Source organism: Micromys minutus, assembly GCF_963924665.1.
Source record: "Micromys minutus genome assembly, chromosome: 22".
In the NCBI taxonomy this organism is placed as follows: domain Eukaryota; kingdom Metazoa; phylum Chordata; class Mammalia; order Rodentia; family Muridae; genus Micromys; species Micromys minutus.
The window spans coordinates 16,992,564-17,013,672 of NC_137957.1; the positions used below are offsets into that span (position 1 = coordinate 16,992,564).

The 21,109-nt window shown below is 44.2% G+C and overlaps 1 protein-coding gene across 3 annotated transcripts in view; it reads left to right on the forward strand.

Annotated features, from left to right (window-relative positions):
• RAB3IP (RAB3A interacting protein) overlaps positions 1-21,109 on the forward strand; it is a 36,647-nt gene that overhangs the window by 14,207 nt on the left and 1,331 nt on the right. For all 3 annotated transcript variants that reach the window (XM_080935962.1, XM_080935963.1, XM_080935961.1), the window contains 7 exons: positions 3,989-4,084; positions 11,617-11,694; positions 12,289-12,489; positions 15,377-15,505; positions 16,606-16,718; positions 20,433-20,532; positions 20,616-20,685. In XM_080935962.1, coding sequence (XP_080792088.1) covers positions 3,989-4,084; positions 11,617-11,694; positions 12,289-12,489; positions 15,377-15,505; positions 16,606-16,718; positions 20,433-20,532; positions 20,616-20,685 — 787 coding nt within the window. The remainder of the gene's footprint in view (positions 1-3,988; positions 4,085-11,616; positions 11,695-12,288; positions 12,490-15,376; positions 15,506-16,605; positions 16,719-20,432; positions 20,533-20,615; positions 20,686-21,109) is intronic.

Consider the following 21,109-nt stretch of genomic DNA (forward strand, 5'->3'; position numbering starts at 1 on the left):
AATGTGCAAGTGGTGTTTGGATTCTGACAGTTCATGCATCGCAGTTATGCTGTCGACCTCTGTGGCTGATGACTCTTAGCTGCCTTGTGTCCACCCTTTGATCTTCAGTAGTTTTCTACTTGAAGTAAGTCTTGCCTTTTATCCTTTTTGCTGATGAGTGCCCTCTAACTGATGTATTTAGGCTGTCTGTATTTAGTGCAATATTCCTAAAATGTGGCTAATACTGTCTTACTGTTTGTTTTCTGTTCTAGTTGGTCTGTCTTACTCCTCCTTCTGTATTAATTCACATTTGATAATTTCAGTCTCACTTTCTTTGGTCCACTGGCTAACTTTTGCTGCGTTAACTGAGCAGTTGGACTGCCTGTGCGCTGCAGCGGCACTGCGCGTGAGAATCTCAGGCGCACATCTTCGTTTTCACTTCCGGCCCAGGGCAGTGAAGCTCATATACTTACTTCCTTACACGTTTTTAAGTCTCATCACACACTTTTACTTTCGCTTGATTATTTTATAGGGATTTATACATAGCTGTTGTTTCCGTTGTTTCTCTTTTGTTTTATGTGTATCTAGATTTCTAACCAGCATCCTTTTCTGTTTAAAGGGCGCGTGACCATGTCTCCTGTCCCATGTATGATGTGGGTCCCTTCTTTTTATAAGTGAAAAGGTCCTTTACTGTAGTTTTTCCTTCCCTTGGGTTCAGACTTGAAGGCTGATGTATGTAATCTCTCTCTGAGCTTTGAAGGTTTTGTTTTGTTCTCACTGGAAGTCAGGGTCAGCCCTTCCGTCTGCTGTGTGTGACGTAAGCAGTTCTGCTGTGATTGTCTCTTTGAGTGTAGTTTCTTCAGGGCTGTGTGGTGTCTGTGTGTGCACGCATGTCTTCACAAAATTTTGGACATTTTGGCTTCATTTTCAAAAGTCTTTCCATCCCTCTCTTAAGTCTCCTCTTTTGAACTTCTATTATATGTACATTAGATTGTGGGGGTCTATTCTTTTTTTTTTGGTCCTTTGTTCGGGCTTCACTGTGGATAGTTTCTGTCTGCAGCATCTAACCTCTTTTGGACTTCATTTTCATGTTGAGAGTTTGGACCTTTTAAATAATTGTTTGCTTTGGTGTCTAGCGTGACCACTCTCACCTGGAGCTTCTTGAGCGTGTTTCCAACTTCCTAATGCTCCAGCTGCATATGGGATGACCCAGGCTCCCTTCCCCTGCCCCACTGCTGGCTGACCACAGTCTGTGTTGACTGTGCCCACTGGCTTGATAATCATCTCCTGTACTTTGTCCTAGGTGTTCGGTTGTATAAGGTGGCTGGGAAGTTGGGCCCTGTTAGCCTTTCGTGATTAGAACTGGAAGCTGAACCCTTTATATTGCTGATTTACACACTTGATCCAGGATCTCTTCTCTGAATCTTTACTTCTACACACACACACACACACACACACACACACACACACTTTAGTTATTCTGTGCTTCACAAGGAAGAGTGTATACTTTATGATTGTATCTAAAGCATGTGACATATTCCTGCTCTATTTTGTTGATGAAATGGATTATGTATATGGGCATGCAGGCATATTGTTGTGAATAGGCACATATGTATAATATACTAGATAGGGTTCTTGCTAGTTTCCTATGAGCAATACAATGTATTCTAAACGTTGAGTTTCATCTTTTATGTATGTAGTACTCTGAGGTAGAGGTTCATAGTAGCTAGGCTTTCCCGTGCAGTAATTAGAGATCTGTGTTCTTTTATATTGGGCTTTGTAATCTTGTAGTGCAGAATAGCCTGGTCCAGCAGTAAATCCACCGTGCTGAGAGCTGCGGGGTGTCGGGTGATTGTGTGACCCTGCCTTCCCCAGGTAGTTACTGAAGAGTGGCTTTAATATGTCCTTATTAAAATGTGGGTTTTCATATCTCTTCCCAGAGCTGCTGAAACAGGATTATCGTGTTGAAGCCTAGAAATAGGCATTAGCCACAAACTTTCCTGTTAATTGTTAAAGTCACCAAGAAGGAGCCCCACTGGTGTGAAGGGTTAGCTTCAGGCTTTATTCTTCCTGAGAAGAGAATGAAATTGCTTAGGAAGTAAACTAAAGCTTGCATCCAGAGGGAAAAGAACCATGCCCATTTAGTTAGCATGACCCTATTATAATGGTTGTAGCCAAAGATAAGCATTTACTAGACTGTTTCATTAACAAATAGTTTTTGACAGCAATAAACTAGACATGACCCTGTATTTGTTTACTTTGTCAGGCCTTGGTGGTGTATGTCTGTAATCTTAGCACTCAAAACCCTGAGGCAGGAGGATTGCTGTGAATTTGAGGTCAGTCTGGAGTACATAGTGAATTACAAGCCACTCTAAATTAGAGTGAGGCCTTGTTTCAAGAAATAAACCGCACTAAATTAAAAACATTTAGTTGTTGGACAGAACAGATGTAAATGTGCCTCAGTGAGTCTGCACTGTCTTTTCCCCTAACATTTCTGAAGTCGACACGAGCCTTAAAATTGTTACCAGTTAGACCGTAGTGGGGCAGCTGAGGTGCCTACTTGATCAGTGCCGCCCTCGCTTTCCTTGGTGAAAGACCTTCATCAGTGTCTCCCCGTAATGAGATATTGAAGTAGAACCCGACTGACAGGAAAAGAACCTGTTCTCTGTCCGCTCAAAGGAATTCTCAAGATCGGCAACCCTGAGAAGAGAAGCACGAAGCACGGTGTATTGACAGCGTCTTTCTTGCTGTGTGTGAAGTGTTCACTATATGAGAAACTATGAAGTGCAGTGAGCCAGAGGCTCGGGTGCTCCACTCCAGCAGTGGGGTGGGCGAGGTCTTAGCTGACAGCCCACCGTGCACGTACAGCCCCAGCTGCTGTGGGAGGAGGCAGAGCTGCACCTCAGGAGTCCTGGCACCAGCTTCTGGAATACCCTGATGTTCTTTGTAGGTGCCCCTCACCTTCCTTCTCTACATTCTCATTCTAAATCCATGTTGCTGGCCTAAAACATCAGAGGGATTACTGTGATATGTGTCTCCGGTGGGTTTTTTTTTTTTTTTTAAACCTTGGCCAAACTGTACAAGTGGTGCGTTCTGAGTGGTACAGCCGATGGTTGCCTCCTGCTTAGAGCGCTCCAGTGTCTCCCATACTCCTCTTGGTTGCATTAACCCACAGGCAAGGCCTGGGCTACCTTCCTGCTTCCTTCCATTTTTCTCAGATATGTTCTTTCATTTTTCTCCAAAGTTAGAGATACTTGTGATGAGTTGTGTTTCTGAGTCTCTCACTGTAGTGACCAATCATTGAGGACACACTCTCTTCTCTCCTGAGACTTGTGAGGTTCTCTTAGGGCGACTACAGCATATAAAATCAAGCAGCTTGATGCTTTAATAAACTAATTTTGTGTGTGTGGTATGTGTGTGTGCATCATGCGATCGGAGGTCAATAGTGGGTGTCTTTAATTGCTCTTCATCATTTAGTTGGAACAGGCTGTCACTGTGCTTGGAGCTCACCTGTTTTGCAGGCTGGCTAGCGTGGGTTCTGAGGACCTGCTTGTCTCTGCCTCCTCACCTGAGATTACAGGTGTCCACTGCTGTGCCTGGCTTTCTTACATGGGTTCTGGGTCCAGACCCAGGTCTTCGTGCTTTTGTGGCAGGGACTTAACTGACTGAGCCATCTTTCCCTTTAATTAAACATTAAACATTAATTAATTTTATTGGTATTAATAAGCAAAATTGAAAGGTACAAGCTTGGTAGAAATAAGTATGCTTAGAGAGAGGCTAAAGGGGCAATAGTGGGTTTGTGTGACATAGTCACAGTTAGTCTTTAATGTTTTATGGAAGAAATATGTAACATGTTGGCTGAGTTGTAATTTTAGAGCTTGTAATTTATTTTCAGTTTTAACATGTAGGAGACGGTAATAGCATTTTATAATTTGTTAACTATTATATAATCTATACAGTTTCACTCCAGACTGAAGAGATCTAAAACAAAATTATCAATTTCTCATAGGAATTGAAGTTAAAAGATGAAGAATGTGAGAGACTTTCGAAAGTGCGAGATCAACTTGGGCAGGAGTTGGAAGAACTCACAGCTAGTTTATTTGAGGTTGGTCTGTCTACATTGTGGCCAAGGGCAACATCTCAATTGTATATGTTGATAGAATTGGTTTGTGAAGGCATCTTGAGAAGGATGTGGCTAGCTTCACGCATGTTCGTAATACCTCTAAGCAGGAGAGAACAAACCCTTAGAAATGTAGTGTCTACTTTAAAATGGCGGCAGGAGGAAACAGGAGCACTGCGGCTCACCAGTTGTCGGCAGCTCGCAATGGCTGCATGACTGGAACAGCAGCAACTTTACTTTTCAAGCTTACCAGTTATTTAGGGACTTGGGTTCTTAAAAAGTCCTTCTTTTATGATTGCAAACCCTTGAGGTGCGTTCACTGCCGCAGGGTGATTTGAAGATGAGGTGGCTCACCTTCATCTGCAGCTTGCCCTCAGGACTAAGGTTTCTACCCCACCCTGCTCGGACCTCGGCAGCAATGGCGCTGGCACAGAGAGGCACAGAGAGACATGCGCAGTGGAGCCCATGCAGGACAGGCAGAGATAGACAGACAGATGCTTGTCATTGTAAAGAGCTGGATCATAAGACACTGGAGGCTGCCACGTCCCAGGGCTGTACGGGGGGCTATTAAGCCAGTCTGAGCCTGAGAAGCCGAAGAACCGTGTTTTGAGGTCTGAAGGAAGAAGAGTGTTTTACTCGCTGGAAGGTGGCTGTTGATGAACTCAGGCCTCCTCTGGCAGCGGAGGCCATTGACTTAGTGCCCGCCACCTCGGGAAGTGTACCCACTTGTTAATCTGATTCAGAACTTCATCACAGAAATCCTCAGGATACGGGTGATAAATCATGAGATAGGTTTGTCTCCAAATACTAGCTGGAAAGAAAAGTAGTTCTGTTATCCATGTTCGTACATTTGTACATGTGTGTAAGAGCAGAGATTACTAGTGAGCACATGACATGACCACTAAGTGGAGAAAGAGGTAAGAATGTGCTGTGACACGTAAATTGAAAAGTGTAACCCTACTTTATAAGTTAGAAGTGTACTTACACACTAAGTGTGGAATGACTACAACACTGGTGTGGTCAGTGGAGGCAGACAGAAGTCACTGCTAAAAACAGCGTTCTAACGTGGGAGTGTCAGTCTGAATTCTGATAGATAACCAAGGTTTAAAGCATACGTTAGATACACAAAGGAGAGGAAAGAAAGCATGCCATAATGTGTGCACACACACACACACACACACACACACATTCACAACACTAAACCACAGTGAACAAGAACAAGAGAAAAGAGGAACAGGGAAGCTACAGGACAGAACACAAATTTACAACTTGGAGACAGTAAGCCTTTAATTACTTTAAATGTAAACAAACCAAATTCCCCAATCAAAAGATACATGGTAGATATATAGGCGGGGTGAAGTATTTTCTGTGTAGCCACTGAGGAGAACAGGTGTTGCAGTATATATTAAAAAATATAAATGCTTATATCTTTTTCTGCCCTGAGGTCTCACTCCTCAGGCCCTATCCTGATACGGAGCCTTGTGCACCTCTGGCGCCCGGTCTAAGCCACCATCACGGCCCAACTTGTCTGCGAAACTCCCTTCCCTGGCGGTTTTCTACCACCTGTTCTCTGGGGTGTTTCTCTACCCCAAAATCCCACATAAATACAACTCTGCAGCCTAATAGCTTTTCATACAGGTTTATATATTCAACTCTCAGTCCACAAACACAACAAGATTACATCAAATAGACAAAGATACAGCTGCCCATCTATATGAGGTATTAGACCTATAAAATCCTTAATGTTCATAGCTTTTTAACACCAATCAATATCACCTGAGTCTAGCTGGTCCTTGGGAAGCTCCATGCTGCCACGACCTTCCCCCTCTGTCCTCTGACCTCTTAGACCTCTCTCCTATCCACCTCCCTCTCCCCGCCCAGTCATTGGCTTTCCTTCTTTTTACTAATTAAAATGAGAAGGTTCAGATGAAGTCACCTCTTGAGTACATGACTAGGCAGCCCTTCTTGGGGAAGTGGAATTAACATTAAAATATAAACAGCTTCAGGACAACCTACAAACGGGTGGCTGTGTTTGAATTGCACATAATAGACTTTCAGTGAAAACTGAAATGGCAAAAGGATCAGTTTGATTGGATGACACAATTAAGCATGTACCCAATAACAAAGCACCCAGATGTACAAAGCAAGCATCAGATCTGAAGGGAGGAGATGCCGTACCACAATAGAGATGTGCTGCTGTGATTCTTCAGATAGAAAACCAAGTTGAAGTTTCAGGGTCCTAGACTCACATAAAACTTTACACACAACAAAAGAATCTACACTCCTGTGTACATGAAATATTGTGCAGGATAATTCATGTTACATCACAAAGGTCATTATAAATTTAAAAGGACAAAAGATTTTCACTGCTTTTTTCCATTTTTCTCAGATATATTCTTTCAGTGTACCCACAAGCGAGGCCCGGGAAACCTTTCTGCCACAGTGAAATCTAATTAGAAATAACAATAAAACAGAAAAATACACAGTATTTGGACACTAAAACATTCTGAACTGTGGGGTTAAAGAACGAACTAAAAGGGAATTTGAAAAACTTGTTGAGACAGAATTGAGAGCATAGCAAAGCTTAGGAGATGCAGCAGACACGGGGCTAAGAAAATTACACAGCAGTGAATGCCTACAGAAAAGTGCAGGACAGTCTAATACCACACCTCAAACTCAGCCCCAAGTTAGCAGGACGAAGGAAATACCGGGGTGTAAAAGGAACAGAGACAATATCAATGAAACAACAACAATAAAAAAAACCCTTAAGAGTTGTTTTTGAAAAAAAAAAAAAAACAGGATCTTTACAAAAGAAAGAGAAAAAAAGAGAAAGTTTTGAAAAGATGAAAAGAGACATACTGAAGACTTTAAAGACCATAGAGTGTTTTAAGAAAAAACACACTCCAGTCATAAACTACTCTAGAAGAAATGGAGAAATTTCTAGAAATACAGTTCATCAAAATGGAGGGAAGACAGCATAGAGTCAGAGAGACACCAGTGACAAGCAAGTCTGTGACAGATGTGGCTGGGCCAAAGCCAGCTTCCCGACCGTGGGCACTCCAGAGCTGATGGCCCCACATAAAGGGGGGTGTCACCAGCCACAACAAACATCCACAGACACTGAAAACAAAGCAGAAGAATGTACACAAGCATTCTGTCAAGTCAGCACTGCTGTGATGTCAGTACCAGTGACAATCCCACGAGGAAAAGGCCTGTGGTTCAGTATTGAATCTTGATACGCAAAAATGTTCAATAAAATACCAGCAACCCGCGTCCCAAAGCACACACAAAAACTACACAACATGGCCAAAGAGGGTGTACCCTTGGAATGCAAGGATGATCCAGCATCAGCAAATCAGTTGGTGAGGCACACTACGTTAAAAGGAAGCGGAAATGTGGTCGTCTCAAAAGAGGGAGAAAAAGCATCTTACAAAAGTCAAATGTAATTTCTGATAAAATCTTCAGCAAAAGAGGTATTAAAGGAATGTTATCCAACACGGTGGGGACCAAATATTAAGCATAGCCTTATTCCAGTCCCCGGTAAATAGGTTTTCCTCTGTGATCTAGTACAAGCCAGTGGTGTTCCTGCTTCACCACTTCTCCTTCAGGCAGGACAAGGGATTGGAGCCATAATTCCACAGCAAAAGGAAGTAAACTAGGTCTGCAGATGATTGTCACTTGTATAGAGAATCCAAAAAAATCAGCAGTAGAAACATAGCTGAGAAATGAACTTTGTAAAATTTGAGATTAAACAAATCAGTGTTTATATGTTATAAATGATCTGAAAAGGGAATTAAAGAAATGTTTTCCAGAACCATCCATAGGAATCCCTCAAGTAGAAGTGAGCAGTGGTTGGCGCACTGGAAGTTAGGACAGGCTGGTGTGAAAGGAATTTAAAGAAGACGTCATTCCATGGGTTAGAAGAATTAATTTAGTGTTGAAGTTTCTGTATAACCAGTGATGTGCAGATTGAACACAGTCACTACCAAAATCCCAAGTATATTATTTGCTGAAATAGAGAAAAAAAATCTTAATTTCACATGGATCAAGAGAGCCAAACAACCAAAGTATTCTTGAACAGGAACAGTAAGCTGGATATAGACATTTCCTGAGCTCGGCCTAGGACAGTGACAGCAATCAAAACCACAGTGTGACTGAGAAGAGGGGATTGAGTAGGGCCCAGAAATAAGTGTGATTGACAATCCACTGACTGATAATGACGGGGCTGATGAGCTGGAGGAAGGACGGCCCCTTCAGTAAATGACCCTGGAAAATAATGTGACTGCAGCTGATGTGAAACCAGAAGCTCAGAAAACGTCACAGAAATGGAGACATGGAATTGCATCAAACTAAAGCCTGTGAACCGTCACCCACACGAACGTGCAGTGCAGTGGAGAGAAAACGGGCACGGGGATAATTGCTGAGTATATAAGGAATATCCAAGTGAGCAACACAGGAAAAGAGAAATTAGGCACCTGACGGAGAGATGGACACTGCAGAGTAGATCTCAGGTGTTCCCCCACCCAAAGCGTAAGGGCAGGGTGAGGTGGGTGTGGCTTTGTTTCTGTTTTTACTGAGACAGGCAGTTCATTCATGTGTTACCTCTGGTTGCTTCCACGCTGCAAAAAGCAAAGTCAAATTATGGTGACAGAAACTGTGGCCTTGAAGTCCAAGAATGCCATTCGGCCCTTTCCAGAAGTTGGTGATTTTTAGCACATATCTCAGTTCCATAAGTGGGTGCTGTGTGCCGGGATGTGGGAGGAAGAGAAAATGCCACACAGAATGCTCCCGCTGTCTGTTCAGTAACCGGAGATGGACGCATAGCGGATGTCAAGTGTCTGGTGGACGTCTCGTCATACAGCCTCATCATTGTGTGGCTCTGAGCATACAACACACTTGCTCTGTATTGCACGGTCCACCACCCCCGAATGTGGCCTGAAATGCTGAGGGAGGCCCAAATGCAGGACGTCAGTTGGTCGTGTTTTTCCTGTATATAGTTTTCCGTTCCTATAGAAACATATAGGTCTAATAACAAAAAAACAGTATTTTAAAATATGGCCTTTTTAACTCAATTTCTCAGGGTATATGTATCTAACTAGTGTGTGTAGAATTGTGTTGTGTTTAAAAAGTTTGAGTTTTGAAAATTGCTGTTTTAGGGCCAGCAAGGTGGCTCAGCAGGTAAGGACCCTTGTGGCCAAGCCTCATCCAAGTTCCATTCTTGGGACCCATGTGGAAATACAGAGCTAACCTGTGCAAGTTGTCCTCTGATTTCTACATGCATGCTATGGCACACACAAAATAAATTAATAATGTAAACAGAAATTTAAAAAAGAAAAATTGCCATTTGTAGTGTTTGCTTGAGTTTTATTTAAAAGAAGAAAATCATTAAAAAGAGAAGTTAAAATCATTAAAAAATGGAATAGCCAGAAGCCATAGAGGAGGGCAGCAAAGTGGACTGTAGCCCACCCTGATGAGCTGCCGGCTCCTGATTGGTCTGAGGAAGACGCAGCTGTTGTCTTTACCCGTGTACCACCTGTATGCAGTTGCCCGCCAAGTCCCAGCAGACAGTGCAAGCTAGGTCACATAGGTGACTCGGTGTCAGAAGTCAGGCTGTAGAAGGGAAGCTTGACAGGAGGAGAGGCCAGGCATGGGGTGAAAACAGCCAGAGTGCATTGCACACGTCTCAAATTGTCAGAGAAGAAATTGAACGAAAGCTGGGATTGTTAAGAGTTGATACAGTTAGCTGGGGATGGGCAGAGTTTTCAACAGCTTCTTGACGGTCCTAAACAGACTGCCATTTACACCAGAAGCGGCTTCTCAGCACTGTAAAGTGTTGTTGGCAAAGCTCAGTCTGGGTGGAGAAAGCTTAGGGAACCCTGCCGTGCACAGTGCTTACAGTACCTCACCCTCAGACAGTCAAAGGAAATAACCCCAGCATCTAGAAAGTCTGCATTTTGATGCTCAGTTGATCGGCAGACGCATGCCATATGCTTTATGTCCTCTGGGGACATCGGCTGCACCTGTGTATCGGTGTCCCTCTTGAAGCTGGAAGGTCACCTCATATCCCACCTCACCTTGGGTTCTATCCTGGCCTTGGTTCTGGTTGTTCACTATTTTCTTAGCTCTCAGAAGCTTCCAAAGCTGTTTTAGAAGCGTGGGCTCTTCCAGCTGTCCACTCTTAGTGTGATCCAGACTGCACAGCTGACCCCAGGCGCCCAGCCCCTCCCAGTCCAGCAGGCCTTCTGTTTGACTCTCGAATTTAGAGCTAATGTCGGTTATCTTACGAGAGATCGAAGCAGATAGGTTTATTACTTTGGAAAGAGCTGTCAAATAGTCTTCTTTTGACAGCTCCTCCTTATCCTAGAAAAGCCCGGCAAATCTGCGTCAGCTGTTTTCGGAGGGGGAGAGCTGAGCTCTTCTGACAGTTCTTAAGGTCTTTGCCGGATACTTAGCGTATGGTAACTGGAGTATTCCTACAGTTCATCTCATTTCATCACAACCTTCGATAGTGAACATTCTATTATTTAATGTAGACTGGGGTCATGTTCACGAGGCACACAAGCTGCTGCTGAGCAGCTGTGACTCGCCACACTCTGAGGGAGAGCTTGCACCTGCCACCTGCAGGTCACAGGCCTGGTGGAGCTGTCAGACTGTGTGTTTACTAAATATCTTGGAATCTCCTTTGAATATCTTACGTTCTCCGAAACTACATTTTGTTCCCAGCCGTTCTAATCTACACAGATTATTTCACAAAAAGCATCATCTTTAAAATACGAGATCACGTTATTCTCATCCTCAAGGAAGAATTCATCTTTCACTTAGAATGAAGTCCAGGATTGCCACCTTGATTTTTGTCACTGTTGTTAGAGGGCACCCTGAGCATGACCTCTTTAGGAACCGGGCCTTTGTCTCATTCCTCATCCACTGTCAGAGCCCAGAACAGTTTCTCCTAAGGAGACGTCAGTGGTGAACACTTCGTGGCTGAGAGGCGGGGAATTTACAACACTAAAGCCTGGACGGTTCCCTTTGCAGTCCACAGGGTACAGTTGTTCTCACGTCATCTTATACATGTTTACTGGAAACTGAAGCTGCTCTGGTGTCGTTTCTGCTGAGGTGTTAACTGTCTTGTCCCTTTTGTGTATTTTTTTCTGTGACTAACAAAGTATAGCACAATTTAATTACAAACACCTTGTTGCAAAGACGTTGGCTTTGACCTGCAGCCGTCCTCCGTCCCCTTTACTGGTCACAGTCCTGATACGGGTGTCCCTCGATGGACTGGACCCCACCTCAGCTGCCACACTGGTTACCAGGTGCGAAGTGCAGAGCGCCTGGGCCTCATTCCCGACTTCCTGTCTGTTTGACGGCAGCTGCTTTCCCCATAGAGGTGGTTGGGTTCTTAGTTTCAGGCTAAAACTTGGCACTGTATCTTTGCTTCCTCATAGGTAGCTGCTGAAATATGCTTTGGAATGAATGTTAAAATACTTTGCCGCCAAATTTTGAGATGTTGACTTTTTCAGGAAGCTCACAAGATGGTGAGAGAGGCAAACGTCAAGCAGGCCACTGCAGAAAAGCAGCTGAAGGAAGCTCAAGGGAAAGTAAGTCTTGGAGCTTTCGTGGTGGATGGGGAGCCCGTGGGGAGGCATACTCATGGGTGCCCTAGCGCCCTTGGCGGCTGCTCTGACCGGAGAAGCAGCGCTTAGGTCACCCGTGGAAGCTGGGAAACCCTCGAGTGAGCCAATATGCGCGCGTAGCTACCAGTAACCCTGCACACTGCTGTGCGCCCTGTCACAGCTGGCTTGCCTACCACCGTGTACATCACACAGAAGGACGGTACAGACACTTTCCAAAGTTACTATTTATTCTGAATTCACCAGAAAAAAAAAAGGACACCTAAAAGATTTTACTATTTTAGGAGTGAACTAAAGGTAACCATAAGCTGATACATTTTGATATTTTGAAATTCATACTAATGTTAGGTATTTTTGACCATTTAAAATTTTCTTTTGACATTATTGGTAGTAGAAACAAAGCCATATGGAAACCCAAAAAACTTGAATTACTCTCCGTCCATTACTTCATAGAAAACTAACAAACTTACTTTCTGTTCTTGAAAGTGTATTCGCCAAATTGCTAACATTGGCCAATCTGCACAGAGCATGTGTGTGTGACGGCGCTGCTTTCTTTCCAAGATTGATGTGCTTCAAGCCGAGGTGGCTGCATTGAAGACACTCGTACTGTCCGGCTCGCCCACATCGCCTACGCAGGAGCCTCTGGCGGCAAAGACGCCCTTTAAAAGGGGCCACACCAGGAACAAGAGCACAAGCAGCGCTATGGGTGGCAGCCACCAGGACTTCAGTGTGATCCAGCCCATCGTGAAGGACTGCAAAGAGGTAACTCCAGGACTGTCCCCTCTGGCTCTGCCCTTCCTGCTAGTCCTTGAGGTGGCCAGCAAGCAGTGTTAGATGGGGAGGCTGTCGCTAGAGCCGGCTGGTCTCAAGGGTCCTCACTCCTCTCTCCCTTGGCCTGGGCGGGGAATCTCTGCACTTCAAGTCTCTGTCTAGGGGACAAATTGGCATGTGTTGTGTAAAGGGAAGTGGGTGCCTCAAGGTCCCCACCAGTCAGGACGTTCTGCTAGGGAGTATTAAGATACAAATGTAAGAAACATGAAAATGAGACTTTCTTAAAGATTACTAGTAGCTCTTTTTATTTGAAATCTAAGAGAAGCAAATTTTACATTGACGAGAAAGTTCTGGAGTCCAGCCAGATAATTAAGAAAACAAACAGAACCCAGAAATAATCGAAGCCTTGCATTTTAGAAAAACATACAGATAACTTAAATACTGTTTACTGAAATGCGTAGAGTAAAAGCCATCAATTATTAAACGCCGTTGGTTTTATCATCGCAGTGACGGAAGGTGTTGGTAGACGAGTGACCTAGACTTCCTGGAGCTTCCCTCACTGTTTAAGCCAGGTCCTGCTGAAGAAGCTGCGTACTCGGTTAACTCGTGTGTAGAAGCCAGCAATCACTACAGTGACTGGCCAAGGGCAGCTATTGTCACTGAATTACATCTGTTTAGCTGTTAATAAGAATGTGGTAACTGAAAAGTTTACTTCTCATCCGAATTCGAATGTAGCAAAGTCTAAAATTTATATTTGTTTTTGTTAAATATCCAATATACTTCTTTAGTCACTACTTTAATTCTGATTTGTTTAAATAAGTATACTTTTTTAAAAAGCTAAACTTTTATTGTAAATTTCACTTAGTAAGTAAAGTATTTTCTCCTGTTGCTTATAGTAAAACTTTGCAGATGGTTTCTTAATATTTATGAAGCTTCTCATTTTTTTAAAATAGGCAACATGTTTCTACTTTGGTGTTGCTACACTTTCTATCCGATGCCTTGTGAAAATGTCAGGAAGTTTCATTATACAAATCAAGAAATTTTGACTGAAGTGTGTCCTGGGACACTATTTAACACTCTGAAATGAAATGAAATGTGTGTGTGTGAGTATGTGTGTATGAGTGAGAGAGTGTGAGTGTGTGTGTGTATGAGTGAGTGTGTGTGTGTGTGTGTGTGTGTGTATGAGTGAGAGAGTGTGAGTGTGTGTGTGTGTGTGTGTATGAGTGAGAGAGTGTGTGTATGAGTGAGAGAGTATGAGTGTGAGTGTGTGTGTGTATGAGTGAGAGAGTGTGAGTGAGTGTGTGTGTGTGTATGTGTCTGTAGAGAACATTGTAGGGCTCTGAGTCATAGAAATAGTTCTCTGCAAGCTTCTGACACTCGGGCAGATGTGCTCAGTGCAAGGCTTTGGATCTAAAATGTCAGGTTTGAACTCGGACTTACCTGTGTGTCTTAGGGCCGTCACTGATGAATGAAACACCATGACTAAGAACGAGGTAGAGACAAAAGGTTTATTTTGCTTATGCCTCCACACCACGTTCATTGTTCAAAAGACACCAGGACAGGCACCTGGAGGCAGGAGCTGATGCCGTAGCCGTAACTGACTTGTTTGTCTTGGCTTGCTCAGCCTGTCTTACTGAACTCCGATCGCTAATCAGGAGAATGCCCTACAGGCTTGCTTGCCTACAGCTTTATCTTTCAGAGGCTTGATCGCTGTTGAGGCTCCTCCTCTCAGATGGCTCTAGCTGTGACTTTGGGAAGCTCTTCTATCTAAGTCCTGCTTGTATCCATAAACTGAGGTCATATCTGCCTGGTGCAGCCCACAGGCACTGTGGTCCCTGAAAGAGTCAGCTTTAAGAAATGAGTTACTGCCTCAAAGCTCAAAGGTTTCCTTCCATTATTCTTTTTCTGCTTTGGGGCCTTTTTCTTGATGAACTAAGCAAGCAAATTTAAAATCTTAAGTACTATTTCTTTCTTAGTACATTTTTTCCTCTTGCCCTTAGTTTTGACTGGAGAATGTGTGAGTTGGCAGGAGAAACAGGTTGTTACTGTCCACCTTGAGTCTGTAGGGAGCCTGGCTGCAGCAGCCTTTTGTTTCCTTGGCAGGGCTGCACCTCTGGATAAGTTGACCCAGGCTCACAGTCCATGCTGCTTTCCATGGGGTGTTGAGCACCCACAGTGTAGCTCAGAGCCCTGCTAGGAGGGGCATAGCTAGGCCTGTGTGGCCGGTGCAGGCCTTGAGCCCCATGAGGGCTGCGGGGAAGAAAGCTTAGGTTAGACTCAGAGATGGAGAAGGGAAAGAGGAGGGCCAAATCGAGGCCGACCAGAAAGCACGTGCATTATTACTAATTGATGGGTATTTATTATCATTATTACTAATTGATGGGTGTTTAAGGTGCTCCGTGTCGTAGCTGAGTGCACACTGCTGCTTTTGTCCTGTTGCTGACACCAAGGGATGCTTAGCCATCCTTCAGGAACCATCTCCAGTTAAGAACGGTCCCTCTCATTTTAGCCCACACTAGGTTTCCCAGGCTAGACTCACGCATTTTCCTTAGTTACTGTGACAGCTGTGTCTTCAGAGCCCCAGCATTGCTGGGCACAGCAGTCAGGCAGAGGCAGCAGCCCAGTGCGTTCAAGTAGCCGCAGTATGTGGAGAGCCAGGAGGTGAGGAGCGTGTTCACTCACCACAGGGACACCCAGAGAAAGGCTCAGTCGGTCATTTCTAAAGAAAACTCGCTGTCAGGCTCCGCGGGGCAGCTGAATTTTTATTATTTTAAATGAAGAACTTCCCTTTTCATAATGTCTAATTTAGGATTTGGTTTTATCGAGTTTTTTTTTTTTTTAATTCTTTTTTAAAGTTATTTTGTGTTTGGTTTGTTAGGCCGATTTATCGCTGTATAATGACTTCAGATCTTGGAAGGATGAGCCCACAATGGACAGAACATGTCCCTTCTTAGACAAAATCTATCAGGAGGACATCTTTCCATGTTTAACATTCGCAAAAAGTGAGGTAATGTTTTCACTTTAACAGGAATGCATTAGAGTCTGATGTGCTTTCTACTGTCAGGTTTCATGTTTTAATGCCCTACATGTAATAAATGACTGTAAAATGTCGTTTTTAACGTTTTCCCATTTCACACTGGAACCACGATCACGGCTGTTCTGAACATCTTTCCTCCTTGTAGTAGTGCCGTCTGGATATCTGTGGGAAGAGGGCTTGCTGCTCGGGTCGCAGACCCAGATTCAGTTTCCAGTTTAAGCGGGGTTCTGTATACACCCTGTTAAAGGTGTTTGCCAGAGTGCAGCTCAGAGCAAAGTGCTCCACTAACCTTTACAAGATCCTCTTTGATCTCTGCCATTGCCAGTGTAGACCCTAAGCCAGAACACCAAATGTGTCCTTAAATCAAACAGGAAAGACAGTGCCAACTTGGCCTGGGTCAGAGTAGTTAGGAGAAGAATGGAGTAAGCAGGTTGAAAAGGACCAGTTGTTGTATCCAACTGTAAAGTCCTAATTTCAGTTTGATCTCACATGTGAGAAGTTTGTCTCCAAATAGCCTGCCAGCTAGTGTCTACGGAATTCAGTCCTCAGCATCTTCCATGATTCTAGAGGATTGAGCTGTATCGTCCTTGTAAGAACTGTGGATGAACAGCGTGGCACTGACCCTTCACTAGTGCTGGTGATCTCAGACTCTCCATGTCTGATTCAGGAGATTTGTGTGCCTGTAAGACAGAAGGAAATATTTGGCTAAAGTTACTATATATTGCTTTCATAAATGACTAGTATTTATTGCATACATTTAGGATATTAATTTTGAAGTGGGTTTTATAGTGCATGTGTAATCATGAGAATGGAATGGACAGAGTCTGGCACAATAACTTGATCCTCTGCCCATTAATACAAAAAATTCTTGGCACTGTAACCAAGTTGCCTGTCATAGCTGCTTGCACTGTAAGCAATTAATTGAGATTGAGGTTTGTGTTTTTTTTTTTTTTTTTTCTTTGCAATGGCTACAGCCACCTTAGTGAAACTGAAGGACGAGCTTATAAGATCAACCTGTTGTTGTATTTTGGCATCTTTCTGCTGACATTTAACTCTCGTTTTGTTTTAAGTTGGCTTCAGCTGTTCTGGAGGCTGTGGAGAACAACACTCTGAGCATCGAGCCGGTGGGGTTGCAGCCCGTCCGCTTCGTGAAGGCCTCCGCTGTGGAGTGCGGAGGGCCAAAGTAGGTGTAACTGCGCCACGTGGGAAGCGCGGTTGTTCAGTCTCTGTGCTGTGCTGCTGGCTTGTTCTTGTCTGTGCTTTAAATGTTGGCACGTTTCTCCTCAGCCTTTTTTCTCAGCCCACTCAGTGTTTGTCTTTAACTTCGTATTTCAAAGTTAAGCTTATTTTTCCCCACAGAAAAGGCTGTGGTCTGTTAGGTAAAGAAAGGTGTGTGGTTTATTTAGAGAAATCTAGAACATTCTTAGGTTTCATTGTGGCTGTGGAGAGAGGAATAGCCAAGGAAAGGTGGTTGGTACAGATCTAATGTAAGATGGGGGTGGGGGTGGGCTGCTCAAGAGTTCCAAAGATCTCTTCATTATGAAATCCGTACAGGCTAGGGATGCAGGCTGACTGAAGGTTAGAAACAGTACTGACCCATTGGTGGACTGTGAATCAGTCTTGTCAGTAGTAGGCCAAACAGAGAGAGAGAGGGGAGAGAGAGAAGAAGAGAGATATTGATTGATTTATCTATGCATCTGTGTAAAATAGATTGTAGTTTGAGAAGGTACTGACTTAGAACTGGTCTTATGAAGTATGAGAACAGGATACAGGAGCTGGAGAGATGGCTCAGTGGTTAGCAGCACTTGATGCTCTTGAGAGAACCCAAGTTCAGCCTTGCACCCACGTCAGCCAACTCAACAACCCCTGTAACTCAGATTGGATACCCCTGACCTTCACACACTTCATGGGAATGCACCCCCCCCCCCCCCACAGACCTAGATGCGTGTACGTAATTTAAAAAGAAAAATTAAATTAGTCCTCACCTTCCATCCATATTACCTCTAAAAGATCCTGAAATTGGCAAATAGTTGTCTTCCACGTGTGACGTGTGTTCGGAAAGTACAAGTTGTCAAAGGGAGGACTACTCTGTTATCATAGCAGGGCAGCCTTTCCTGTCACTATAAGGAGAAAGCCTAACACCTCTGCAATTTCACCACAGGCTGCATGTGATTATGCTTTACCTTCAGTTTTAAAAATAACAGGGAAAGCATTTGAGGACTGGGTTAATAGGGAGATTGGAAAGCACAGCGGAACTCAGAGGATAGCCGTTGGCTCCCATTGGGGCTGTTGTGATGCTGTTCACTGAGGGTCTGCTAGAGAAGCTGTAACATCCGTTTCTGTTGGTGCACACACATTCTCAGTATGGTTGCAGAGTATTGGTGGTTATGAGATTGTTTGTGTGGTGTGGTTGACCAGGTGTTGTTTGGTGAGCTGCACATCCAGCCAGAGTTGTAGTTGGTGTTAAACTACCATGGCAACACCCTATAGCACAGAAGCTGGACTTCAGGGAAGTTTATAGTATTATATCTCACAAACACCAAAGTATTTTCCTTCTAGCTCTGCGGCCCCTCAAATGGGAAGTCGATGTAAGGAAAGCAGTGTTTGAAGGTCTGAATAGGTATGGCATGGTTTTACTGTGAATTTCTCTGTGCTTACACTATATCACATACTGTACATGTGAAAGCATGCTCTACAAGATGGCGGGTTTTAGGAAATGGGTAGGCCAGATTCAGAGAGCAGTTTACATACAGTGCTTACGTGCACAAGGTCGGGAGGGAAGGCGTTTGTGGTAAAACGAAAGGAAGATTTTTGTCTTTTTTCCTTTGGTTTTCTGTTAGTGTGACAGAGTCACAGTGTGCGCATGGAAGGACTTGTGGAGTTGGTTTCTCTCCCACTGTGGGCTGCAGGGACTGAACTCGGTCTGCCTCACTGCAGCACGTGCCTTTGCCCAGTGAGCCATCCTCCTGGCTCAGAAATTACAGTTTTAAACAAACTGTAAAGTCCTAGCAAGGCTCCTGGGAACTGAGTTTCAGAAACAGTGATTAAAAAAGTGGTAAGTGCTGGGAGCGTTTGAGAAGGACAAGGTCACTGTGGCTGACCAGGGACTCCCTGGAGGTGCAGGGATCTGGTCTAGGGTTTGGAGTACTGGATAAATCAAAACAGGAAAACATTATGTTGAGGGCATAGGGAAGATGAGGAGAAAAGAGAGGTGTGACAGATGAAAGACCAAAATTAGATGGGGTGGGGGCTAGAAGAAGGAAGAGCTTAGAGGTGACTGTCCCCTCCACTGATTGGAAGTTAGAAGAGGTTCCGGCTGGTGAAAGAACCCATGGGCCTGGCTTTCTACATGGCCATCCCTGAGAGATGAGGCAAGTGAAGATTCTGGAATCTGGAGACAGGGCTGTGAGGCGCTCCGCAGGAGTAGCACTTTCTACACCAGCATCAGGAGGAGGCTACACTAGCAGTAAGCCCAGGGCCTCGTTCGCATTTAGAGATGATTATTTGAGGTTTCTTTTTAAAGCAGTTGAAGAAAAACTTTTATTGGGCATGAGAAAACGTATACACACAACACAAACACAGAGCCGAAGCTTGGTCCTCTCTCTGAAGGGCACCTTTTCTTAACCTAAGAATTAGTACCTGGGACCTCATTAACAAAGTCCTTTCAAGGTGAGACAAGATGGTGAAAGAACAAACATACTTTCCGGAAGAATAGCTCTAACTTTTTAGTTGATGGGTATTTTTTTCTTGTGAATAAATCATACTTTTGCATGTTACAAGGTTTTAGCAGTTGAATCTTAAAGGTACTAACTTCTGATCCTTCCCAAGCTAGTAGTTAGTACTTTTAAATACTGCCACAGATCACTAAAGCAATTTGCATGTGTGTGTTTGTGTGTGCATGTGTGCGTGTGTGTGCATAAGCAATAAGGCAAAGTCTGTTTGGAAAGAATTAAAAGGTGGTCTCTTTTTCAAAGAGATTTGCAGGCTGCCTTTAAAATTATTTTGTTCCAAATAACACAGCCTGTCCTTGGTTTGCTACTGGAGGAATGCCTGGGCCGTGTAGTTTGCAGAAGTCCATCTAATGTGGTTCACACACAGTTTTTCTCCGCTGGGTAATTTGTAATGGCTTGTCAAATGCTATTTGCCACTGTTTTTCCCTGAGCGCTATGCTAGATTTGCCTTTACCAAAGAGGTGTAGTTGCATCTGTCCAGGGTCCCAGCTGACCAGGTGGACCGTGGGCAAGTCCAGCCCTGATAAGAAGACGGGCTTCATTCATGCGGGACCACAGGGGCAGCGGCTCAGCATTTAGCTGTTAGTGAATGGCTACATGATGCCAGGCTTTAAAGATCAGTAAGGACAGTATCTACCCTCCAGAAATGTATAGCTCATTCAACCAGAACGCCCACAGACAGACAGACAGGATGCTATGAGCTGGCCTCTTCACACAAGCATTATGGTTTGTGTCTAAAGGCGGCTTGTTTCTTTATACCTCTTACATCCAACACTAAGTGTAGCTGACCCTGCCAACCACACACCTCCATTTGGCAGCTGTTCCCTGTGAACCATTAGCAATGGTTGTAAGACTTGACTAATCCTCATTAGCTCTTCCTCAGCTAGGGAGCTGGTTAGGTTTGCAGGTGAGTGCTGCCCTACAGCTGCTTGCTCCCACAGCGTCTGTTCTCCACGTGTGCTCAGGGGCCAGTCATAAGATCATACCGTGTGTCCCACAGGGGCAGGGGCTCTGCTCTGTTCTTCACGGGGGCCCAATGTCTAGAGCAAGCCTATCACATGTTAGGGTCTCAGACATTTCCTGTTTTAATGAAAAAAACTACTTGTGAAGAAGGTAGGGCAAATGCTTTTAATTATAACACAAAACTGAAATTTGTTGTTTTACAGAAAATGTGCTCTCACTGGCCAGAGTAAGTCCTGTAAGCACAGGATTAAACTGGGAGACTCCAGCAACTATTACTATATTTCCCCTTTTTGCAGATACAGGGTAAGTGATGTGACTGCAGCATTTGATAATGTTTGCTTTACTGTGGAGCTGACTGGTTATGACGCCTCTCTGCTTTGGCCTAGATCACTTCTGTATGTAACTTCTTTACATACATTCGGTACATTCAGCAGGGACTTGTGAAGCAGCAGGATGGTGAGTGTTCCCTCCGTGTGAGCATCTGCGTGGGGGAGCAGTCGGAGCAGTGGGACATGGTGGTGTGGCAGTCGGAGCAGTGGGACATCTGTTGTTCTGCGTCCCATTACACTTCCTGACCACTGCTAACAATTTAGAAGAACACCTCATCCACAAAGGATGTTTTTTTTATCTCTCCCATTTTGCTCTTGAGTTTTGAGCAGAACCAGTTTACCTTGGTTAGGGATATGTGATAGGTCACACTGGACATGTCAGGAATGTTGAGTCGTACAGCAGTCACCCTCTGAGACAGGAGGACAACACATTCAAGGACAGGGAGAGCTGGAGGAGGAGTTTAAGAGCAAATTAATGGCATCTGGCCTCAGGGGTGCCCGTGGAGCCAGGGAAGTCCCTGAGAGGTCCCTGGTGTTAGGTAGGCATCAGG